Source organism: Terrapene carolina, unplaced genomic scaffold (assembly GCF_002925995.2).
Source record: "Terrapene carolina triunguis isolate 2854851 unplaced genomic scaffold, T_m_triunguis-2.0 Scaffold66, whole genome shotgun sequence".
Taxonomy (NCBI): Eukaryota; Metazoa; Chordata; order Testudines; family Emydidae; genus Terrapene; species Terrapene triunguis.
The window spans coordinates 84,721,170-84,732,272 of record NW_020664417.1 but is presented as its reverse complement, the minus strand read 5'-3'; the positions used below and the strand labels follow the sequence as shown (position 1 = coordinate 84,732,272).

Sequence of the window (11,103 nt, the reverse complement as noted above, 5' to 3'; positions counted from 1 at the left end):
TGTGTGTGTGTGTGTGTGTGTGTGTGTGTGTGTGTGTGTGTGTGTGTTGGGGCGGAGGGATGTGGGGCACTCTTATAAGAGTGCTTTTATGTTATGGTTCAAACAAGAATTATAGAAAGCTGGTCTTAGTTTCTTCACATAAGGGCCCAGATTTATGGCTATGCTGTCTCTGCTTTTTGCATGATCACTGTCACAAAGCAGCCATAAATTTAGTGGATTTGCCTGTGCAATAGAGAGGGTGTGGCTAGAGAAACAGCTGTGTCCTGCTGATCCCTGTCAGCTGTGTTGGCTTTCCGGGACTGAGAGTAGCTAATTGTAAAATAAAATACCTTTTAGGTTGCACAAAGGTGGTTAAAGCTATTTTGTGTCTTCCTCTGTGTGGCCCTGGTTTAGCAAAGAATCCAGTTGTTATGCATCTTGCATGAACTGGAATAATGTCTGGGGGTCTTTATATGACTGAGTTTTTCATTTGTGTATCTTCTCTTTCCATGTAGATGATTGAAACAGAATGCTTTCAAGAGGTCAATATATATGAAACTGATGTCACTTTGTCACGAGACCTAGATATGAGCAAAGATACTCCTAGACCAAAGAGAGGCTTCTTTCACAGACTCTTCATGGGTGGGGTAAGAGTACTACCTATGGCTTTTTGTTTTTTCTTTTACAATACAAATATATAATACTTTTTTGCCTTTGCTTTTTAAATTAATTTAAAATGTTTATCAAATGACAGTCTCTCACTATTTATAAAAAAGGCTTATAATGGAAAAAAATCATCAAAACTGTAGGTTGAACTAAATGTAGATGTCTGATATGATCACTGAATGGACAGTGACTCCGAAGAAGAAATGTTAGGAGACAAACATCAGGATATTTTAGGTGTGTGTATATTTTGAGATAAGTTGTTGTTTGGGAGATGGTGTAGATATACATGGGTTCCCCAATGGGCAAGCTGACTCCACTTCTAAGACCTAATGTTTAATAAATATATTAAAATATCTTAAAATTGAGCAATCTTTAGGAATCGCACCCCAAAATATTTACCATAAAAGACATGAGAAACATAGGTTGTTTTAATATAGTCTACTTGCATATATATTTGACCAAAATAGGCTGTTTACTAGTGTGTTTCACATGCAGACCAGCATATACTATTTTGTTTGCTCTGCATATACAAATTCAGAGTGAAATTGTTTTGGGAAGGATGAGTTCATCCCAGTAAAGAACCATAGAAATAATGTTGGCTTTCAATAGAGATTTAATTATTTTAAATTGCTAGGAACAAATCATGAAGCATCCACATTATAGCTGTGCATTATAATAGCACATTAAACATTTTTGTCATCGATTGGGCATTTGAATGTTGGTGTGAACTGACCTTTTGGTTACGATAAAAAAGACTTTTTAAACAAGGAAAAACAACAGAGTACCATTTTTAGAAAATATATTTGATCTATACCTATAAGAAAATTTCCAGTTTGTTTTTAACATAGGAATGATGTGTTACCTGCCTATACCTTATTCAGGAATCTTGTCTTTGGATGCCTATGAATGATTCCCATTTAAGTTATTGAGAGCTAGATAGCTACACTGAGGGAAGACTAGACATCTGCATGATTTTGATTTGAAACTGTTTATATTGAATGTGGAAACTCAATTATTCATATGAGAAATATAAAAGAAGAAATATTTTAATCCCTACACTGTCTGAGTATCAGAAAATTCACTAAGGCCTTGAAACATAGAACCAAAATATGTAGGTTAATTTATACAGTAATATGACATTTTGTTACTGATTCATCCAGTACAGTTATCTCTGGCTGATCCACAGGAGACTACATAACAAAATACTGTTTTCAGCTTTTGCAGGCACTGTGCTATCCCAGCTGGTGAATGAAAAATAATTTGCAAATGTACCAATAGTTCCTAGGCTAGCATGGCTGCAGTCAAAATGTTGGTCTTTTGACCACAGTTTTGCTTTGCACTTGTATAGCTGATTATAATTTTTCGTTTGCCTAAGGTGTCCTCAAAAACTGGGCTTTGTATTGATGAAGAATGTTTCCAAATATTTTATGGGTTGAGGTCCTTCAATTGGCTATGAAATACTGTTTATAAATCTTGTCTTCTGTAACTGACTTCACAAGGAAAGAATTAAAATAAGGTTAGATGAAGTGAAAATGGTCTGAGCTTTGGTTTGAGGTGGCTGCTGCTTCCTTTTGATAGCCACAAAACTACTTATTTAGTAGAAAAATTATATGGACTCTATAAAAGAATATGTATAGACTCTATTTATTTAAAAAAAAAGCCAACCACAAAACACCAGCTGTGCTACTTATTTAACTAAATGCAGCCATTTTGTCTTGTCTCTTTCTCAGGTCTGTTTTAAATCTGGTTACATTGATGATGAAGAGGAGTTCTCTAGACTCTAAATCAGAGAATTGTACCCAAAAAATAAAAGGATGAGTGAACTCTGAATGTTTTTAATCTATGTAAAGTGTATTATAAATGTAAAAAAATATGTATGGGCTTACAGATATTGTATATTTGTACTTTAGTTTTAAGTGTCAAGATGTATATTTTCACTAAATCTTTATTGTACAAAAGCCATGAGTGCCACTTAAGTGTAAGCATGTATGTGTGATATATTATGTATTTTAATTGGAATGAAGGTGGAAATACTTAAGGGTTTTAAAGTACAGAAACTTATGCTATCTGTGATATGGATGTTACTTGGCTTTGGGGATTATGTTGTTGTTGTTCCTGGCAACTCTACTGAAAGGCACTGTTTCTTATTCCTCAGAATATTATTTAGGTTTGTTCTCAACAGCAGACTTGTTATACTGATTAGTATTAATATTTCTGGTGTAAATAGCACTTCATTTCTGTTTGCTGTCAGATTGCACTCTAATATAGTTCCCAAGTCATTTAAAATGAAACTGCTAGGAAAAGAAGGAATGAGTTCAGTGCACTGTGACCAGTTTCTGTAAAATACTTTTTACAAGTTGGGATTTAAAGACTATTTGTTTGTCTCAAGTTGTTCCTGCTTTGTATATTGTGTGTAATATGTAATGCCTTATTTTTGAAACAAACTTAATTTCTCCAAATGTTGATATCAGGAGACAGTAATAGATTTCTGACTAAGTATATATATTTTCCCCCATTTATTAGAAAGATAAATGGTTTCTCTGTATCTTTTTAGAATAATTGCCTTTCTATTCATATCTTTGTCAGGAGTGAACACAACAGGAATTCCAGATTTTTTAGAAGTAGTAATTTATGCTTTTGGTCCATAGCTTTCCCCGTCCCCACTCTAGCTATAGCTTATCTGAGTAAGGCCTTTGTCTACACTGGAATCAGAACCATGCCAGCTATACAACTTGACTATGTTTTGAATGTTTCATGGTTATTGCTAACAGAATTTCCCTAAGCACTGTGGACAGAACTTTTTTCCCTGAGATTGTTAGCCAACTCCTTGCTATAGGCTTTCATTTATAGCAAGGATTGGTAAGTTGGAATCTCAAAAAATGGTATGATCTGATCTACCACACAATACCTCCTTGCTTATTGCTATTGTAGATTCTTACATTTTAGTTACAGCATTGACTGTGATCATGACTACTGAGTAAAAATAAAACTAATAATTAAGAATCTTTCTGTATGAACTCTTAAACTCATCAAAAAAGAATAATTCCCTAAGAACCAAGTCCCACTGATATTCTTTCTTAAAGGTGGAACTGGTACTGCTGCCTGTAGATATGATTGCTCAAGACTTTCCATTATAAGACCCAATTTTTTTGTTGCTTATAACTTTGCCAAATTTTAACCTTCTTGGCTGAAGCTATCCATCCTAGATGTCTGCCTGACTCTTTCTACCTACCTACTAAAATTGTTCAGATGTTTCTAAGATCACATTAAGGTCCAAACAACACATTTTGCCCATGTTAAAAATATTCTTACAACTATTTCATTGAGAGGCTGTAATGCTTCCACACGTTGGATCAGGAACTTGAAATTTGGGCAGGGGAGTTTACCCCAGAGTCAGGGGTGTGCCTTTACCATCCCCAGAAAAACCTGTCCAAATTTGACGAAGTGATAAAACCAAATTGAAGTTTGTGCATGCTCAGAGACTTGCTTGCCAGCTAAATTTTCTGAAGATTCCAGCTGCAATGAGCATGTTCCATTCCCCTCACAGCTTCTGTGTGACAACTGCACTGCATTTATGCCATTTGCACAGAGCAACTGAGCATGCTTCAACCCAAGGCTCAGAACAGGACTTTTCCTGCAAATGCTGCTTCTGGCTGCGGGGGGTAGTTGTAACCCATGGGCACATGATCTGAGATCAGGGAGACTCTCCTGTGCTCTCAATATTCCAATTGCTGCCACCCAGGTAGTATGGAGAAGAAGGAAATGGCTGCATTGGAATGCACAGAAGTGGGAAATGGGGCAAGAAAGAATGTGAGGGGGTTGCAGGAACCAGAGGCTTGGGGAAGCAGAGGAGGAGTGGGACAGGAGCCAGGGGATGGGAGGTTGGATTGACTCAGATGGAGAATGAGCATGAGCTGGGATGGTGCACATAAAAGCAGAGGTAGACAGAGAGGCTAGGGGTATAGGAGTAAGGGCATAACCACTGGAGAATTTGGGACATTTACCAGATAGAGAACAGTGGTATTGCTTCTCTAATTTGATTAATATAAAACTTCTGGTGTTTAGTGTAGTGATACAAAGGTAACAGTAACAACAGCGGACATATGGAACGACATATGGACTTAATAGCAGCTTAGAGCAATTTGGGCAAGAATACCATGGCCCCAGCCTGAGTGGTTTTAAATGATGAGACCACAGGTATCAGCTTTAAACAGATTAAAGAAAATAGTATATTTTTATTTGCCATGCATGTCAAGGATATTATCTTTTTTATATAGACAATACCTTAATTAGGAAATCAACTACTATAACACCCTTATTCTATCTAATCTAAACAGAAAGTTCTATTTCCATAACACAGGACAGCAGCTAAGGAAATAAGAGTGCTAAAAATGTTGGAGAACTGAAAGATTTGCAGAAAGTACACCAGTGGCTTCTTATAACTAATCCACAATAAATAGCAAGTGATAACAACCCTTCTCAATAATCAGAGTTCTTAGTTATTACTCACCTAAGTACAGGAAAACAATGCAAGATGCATGCAAGGCTTCCATTGACTTCAGTGGGACCTCATGCACCCCTGCAGAATTTGGACCTTGTGGTGTAACTAAAAAAGTATCTGTATGAGAAAAGCTTCAAAATTAGGCCAATTGTAACCTAAACCATGCTTCTGTTCTCTCAGTTCCACCAATTAAGAAAAAAAAAAATTGCAGTTCCTCACTCAGACTGACAATTCATGACCCCAGTTGTTTGGGAGGATGCCCTGTCCAGTGTTGGGCCTCCCTCAGAGAGAGGCTATGTTTACAAGCAACCTTTCAAAAAAATTGGTTGGTAGTATGTTCTAGTTTTTAACATCTCAATCAGATGACTGTTACTGCTACTTCCTACTGCACTCCCACCCACTGATGTGCTCATTCTTAATTCTTCATATGGATCAACACATACCTATGGAAATTTTAGGCCATTGGTAAAGGGGCATTCTTTACAAGCAACAGAATATTGTTTTTATAAATGGGAGTTTTATCTAAAGTCTAATGTATTGACCAAGGGTCTAGCTGTCAAGATTCCTGGGTTTTATTCCTAGCTATGTCAGCATTTGACCTTTAGCAAATCACTAATGTTTATGAACATCTCTAAAATGTGCATGCTATCTACTGTAAAGGAGTGTTGAGGTCTAACATTGTAATGCTTGTGAGATCTGTGGATGGAAGTTGCTATATCTCATTTTATCTGAAGTGAGAAGTAGCATCTTTTTTTCCCTTACCCCAAAGCCTGCTGTGTCTTGTCAGATAAATTGTGAAATTTTCATAGCTTTCCAAATGAACACCTCTTTCACTTACCGAAGCAGTAAATTAAATGTATTTGAGCATTCATTAAATTTGTTTAACTTGTGCGTTATTGCACTCTTATTGTTTGCAAAGTACATTTTAAAAAATATATTTATAGCGCCAAATTCACTAGTGCATTCTGGCTACTTTATGTCATTCAAGCAATACAAAGCAGCTGAAAATATGGTGTAATTGACCACTTAAATTGGGTTTGCAGCTGCTTTGCATCACCAGAGTGGCATACAACAGCACGATCGTACTAATGAATTTCGCCTACAGTGAAGGCTGCATTTTTTGCCATGAGGGAGTCATAGATTTTTAACATTATATCCATGATTTCTGAGACTTTGGGTTGTAGATAGGTGGATGTAATAATGAACAGTTGAATCAATTTTACTAAGAACTTTAAGTTTTAAATTTGATGACTCAATCTACAAAGGGAGGTAGAGACAGATGGAAATCCAGTACTATAGAGGGATCTGTACAGTGCTTCTGTCCCTGCTGCCTTTGCAGAGACAAGCAAATTGTGCCATAAAGGCAGCATTTAGAGTCTCTTGCCTGCCCATCTTCCCATGCTACTTCTGTGCACTGAGGGCCTGAACTTGTGCCATTTAAGTCAGTAGAAGTTTTACTGATGACTTCAGTCGGAGCAGGGTTCGGGCTCTAGTGGGAAAGCAAGGGAAAATGGTTCTACTTTTATGTCCTGTTTCTATAAACACTTATGCATATGCTAAGCTTCCGAGTTTCCCCATTGGGACTGCTCAAAGCAGTAAAGTTAAACATATGCATAAGTGTTGCCAAGATGAGGGCCTAGGTTACGTTTCAGTGAGTTTAAATTGACATTTTGTGACAAAAGACATTAATTTGTCTTTTTGCCTCTTATTCAGTGAGCAGTCTGACTTTTGGGTCATTTACCATGGCAGAGCACTAGCCTTAGCACTTTATATAAGGAATCAGTAAACTAAAACTGTCACCATTGAAAACATCTAAGATAGTAAAAATAACTAAGAAGACATAAAACATGACCAAATACTAGTGAATAGATATTGCCTAATGTGATTCCATTCATGAATTAGAAAGCCACAAACCATAAGTATAAATGTAACCCGTTTACATATGGTACATTGATATTATCATCTTCCTCTGTTATCATGAGGTAGTAATATTGATTAATGTTCTCATTGAATCGCTTGTTTTAACACTTCTTGGAGGTAAATTTTGAAAAGCACTGAAGGCAGAATACTTATGGTGTGGTAAATTACAATTTTTTGCTGTGAACTTTGCCTTGATTCACAGCTCATGCAGTATGTAGAACTTCATGACAAATAAAGGAGGGAAGGACTAAAGAGTTCTGTTTGTTTATATGAACATATCCCTTTAGCTTTTACCATGAAGTTGTACAAAAGCCAAAGCAAATTCCAATCTTACACTGTTGTAGATTAGGAGTAACTCCATTGTAGTCAATGAGTGAGTTACTTCCATGTAAAGCTGGTATACATGAGATCAGATTCAAAACCCTTGTGTTACTCACAAGGCTATAATAATGGCAAGCTACGGATCTAAAATATTGGGCCTGATTGTGTTCTTATATTGTGTAATTGATTTCAGCAGAGTTACACCAGTGTGAGAACATAATCAGTCCGCTTTGTCTTTGTTTTGTGTTCTCTAGTGTTTGTCCCTGTAGGTCCTTAATTTCTTAATGTCCATATGCAAATATACATATTTAGCTTGTATTTTCAAAGCAGTGAAATAATGTGCTAGTAACTCAAAAGTTTTCATTATCCTATCCTGTGACCAACAAAATGGAGTCTTTATGTCTCAGGCTGTTTTTGTTTCTATAAAGAGTTCTTCTGCTTTTTTGTTGTTAGTTGTTGATGTAGCACTATATGTCTGTGTTCACAATACCTATACAAAAGTCTCCATTTAAAAAGTCAGCACTTAAAATTACTGCACCACAGTATATGAAAAAATTGTGGTATCTCAGGTAACATAATGTAGTAGCTATTGGTGAATGCTGTGTATTTTCCTCAAGTTAGTTATAAGCTTTAGTTATGCAGCCCTATTCCCATATATGTAAGAGAATTGCTTTAGTTCAGTGGAAAACTTGACTAATTTGAGAAACCAGGCATAGACTTTCCAGAAAATAATACATACTGACAGTGATTCGTAAAGGGTGAAACTAATTAAAGTGTGCTAATTGGTTCCAATGTGGTATTTGTTGGGACTGCATTATAAATGCTGAATCCAACTTTGCACAGTGTAGAGAAATTTCGCATTGGGTCACTAATGAAATCAAAAAGTACTGTTTACATGATTCTAGAAACATGTCAACAGAGACATTAGATCTTTTTTTTGGTTCTGTAACATGAACTTAATATTAAGTGAGCAACTGTATGAAGAGCTGTATTTGTTTGTTTCCAGAAAAACTCGAGTAACTTTCTTTTGTTACACAGTTGACCTATCAGCACAACAGCTTCTTCTAATACATTAATAGAAGCAGCATTAAACTGAATTCTGGTTCTGTCTGACTTGAATGATTTTGATGCTTTCTGATGGTAATGTTATCTCTTATGAATGTCTGCACAATGTCCATATTTATTGTATTGTCCACATGGAGAAATTTACTAAGTTTTGAGCACGTGTAGGTAGCTCTCCTTTCTTCTTTGTATAATGATGTCAATATATCAGAATTATTGTTCAAAGTATAACCATTTTCATTGCTAAATGTGAGCAACATAAGTTATAAAAGTGTCTTCCAACCACTAAAGTGTTCTTGTATCAGCAGCTTTACGTTCTATTAAGCATTTTTTATTATTGAAATAAAAGCAAAACACTGCCACATAAATAGATCATATGTCCTGTAGTCTCATCTTTTGCTCTATGTAATGAGTCTTCCAAGGGAAGCAGGGTGGATAAAATAATAATTTTTAAATCAAATCAATTTTAATATAATTAGATTTTTATTTACATATTGGTAGGTCTTTAGCAATTTAAGATATCAAATTGGGAAGAAAGTGAGTGTTGTGTACTTGTTTGGTTTCCAATTGTTAGTAGAATTTCAGATTTTACAGAGACTTTTTTTTTTTTTTTTGGAAATTTCACACTCAAAATGCTCTTTTATACTAAGGGGGAAAAAAAAAAAAAAGACGAGCCCTGGTCTTCATGAACAGCCTTACTGTGATAATACTACATACTCAAACACAAAACAGATAAGCAAATAGCCCTTTCAATATTTACAGCCAATATCACCTTTCAATATATTGAACTTCCACAAGTCAAGAAAGCTAAAATTCTTCAAACTGGCTTTGCTCCTCCAGCAGGGTTTATAGTTTGAAGTCAGTGGGATACATCTTGCTCCCAAATTACTTATGTGCTCTTGAAAATATGGGCATAGAAGCCTAATTTTGAAAATGTTGGCCAATGTATAAACATGTTAATTTTGTTAATGGATTGAAAGTGTAAATAACTTTTTTGTTAAAAATTATGCAGTGTTGGTCTGAAGTGACAAATATTTTATGTCACTGTAGGTATGACTAAACTGCAAATTAAGGTGTGATTGTAGTGCAAGTAGGCATACTTGTACCTTTAATCTAGCAAGTGGGGATAACAATTGTATTGAAAACATGGTGGCACATACTTCAGTGTGGGCTAGCCACCCCAGTACAAGCTTGCCAGTGACCCTGTGTATGAACTTGGGTTGCTAGCCTGTTCAGAAAAATCTGTGCCATCACCTCTTCACTATGCTAGCTAGATCAAAGCTAACATGACTACCTGTGCAACAATCATACCTTAATTTGTGGTGTAGACATACCCTTTGAGAAACTTTTTTCCCATGAAAATACAACTTTACCACCTGATGCTGCAAACACTTCTTTATATGCTTAACTTTAAGCACATGGATAGTTCCATTGAAGTCAATGGAAATATTCATGTGAGTGAAGTTACATACCTGCTTAAGTGTTACTTTTCATTATTTTTTGTCTATAGCAGTCTTGTATATTTCAAATGTGTTTCTCTGCCAATAGAACATTTTCCCCTTGCCCCTGCATTTATAATTTAGTACATTATACATTTTAACCTAAATTTCACATTTAGTTTTACAAATCCTCAATCTGATTTAAATTAATTATAGGAAATCATGCTATTTTAATTTACACTTTGTATATATGGAGTGGTATATCTAATCATTACATAGTATATATTATTTTCCAGCCAAACTCATGTTTTCATCACTTACTACGTACAAAATTCACAATGGTCCATATGTTCTGGAAATGACTTTCTCTGTATACATGCTGGGATTATGTTAAAGGTATATTAGGAAAGATACCTTTTTCTTTGAAGGAATAGCTGAAGATTTTGGCATGATTTGGAACCTTTTTTTCTTGAATTCTTAAACACAATTCAGCTTTAAGGATTACATACAACTTTATAATTAAACTAGTATTTTGTCAATGTCATAGCTGTACAATAAATTACACAGTAATGTTTCAACCATCACAGAATATTTTCTGTTTAATTGTTTACTGTATTTGACTAAAAGCCAATCCTGTCAGAGCAATGAGTTGGTGAATACTTAATTGACAAAAGTGAGGTTTCTTCATTCAAGACTGTCATAAACTTCAGAGAAGAGCCCCAAGAATGATAAAGGATTAGAAAATATGCCTTATAATAGCCTCAAAGAGCTCAATCTATTTAGATTAACAAAGACAAGGTTAAAGGGCAAGGGTGAAAGTCAGGGCCGGCTCCAGGCACCAGCCCACCAAGCTTGTGCTTGGGGCGGCACCTGGAGAGGGGCGGCGCGGTGCTCCGGCCGCCGGGGAGAGCGGGGCCACAGCCGGGCTCGCCACCCTCCCCCCGGCGCTCTGGCCGCTGTCCCCCCCGGCGACCTCCCCCCGGCCGCCGGGGGGAGAGTGGCGAGCCCCAGCTGGGGCTCGCCGCCCTCTCGCCACCCTGTCCCCTGCGCTCTGGCCGCCGGGGGGAGAGTGGAGCCCTGGCCGGGGCTCGCCGCCCTGGCGCTCTAGCCGCCCTCCGCCCCGGCGCCCTCCCCCCGGCCGCCGGGGGGGGAGAGCGGAGCCCCCGCCGGGGCTCGCCGCCCTCCTCCCAGGGCTCCGGGCGCCCTCCCCCCCCC

General features: G+C 37.1%; 1 protein-coding gene across 1 annotated transcript in view; it reads left to right on the top strand.

The window, feature by feature from the left end:
* The window catches only part of GRK4 (G protein-coupled receptor kinase 4), a 76,901-nt gene extending 68,080 nt beyond the window's left edge, over nt 1-8,821 (top strand). Inside the window, exons 15-16 of the mRNA XM_026648075.2 lie at nt 495-626; nt 2,376-8,821. Coding sequence (XP_026503860.1) covers nt 495-626; nt 2,376-2,429 — 186 coding nt within the window. The 3' untranslated portion in view covers nt 2,430-8,821. The remainder of the gene's footprint in view (nt 1-494; nt 627-2,375) is intronic.
* Nucleotides 8,822-11,103: the final 2,282 nt, after the last annotated feature.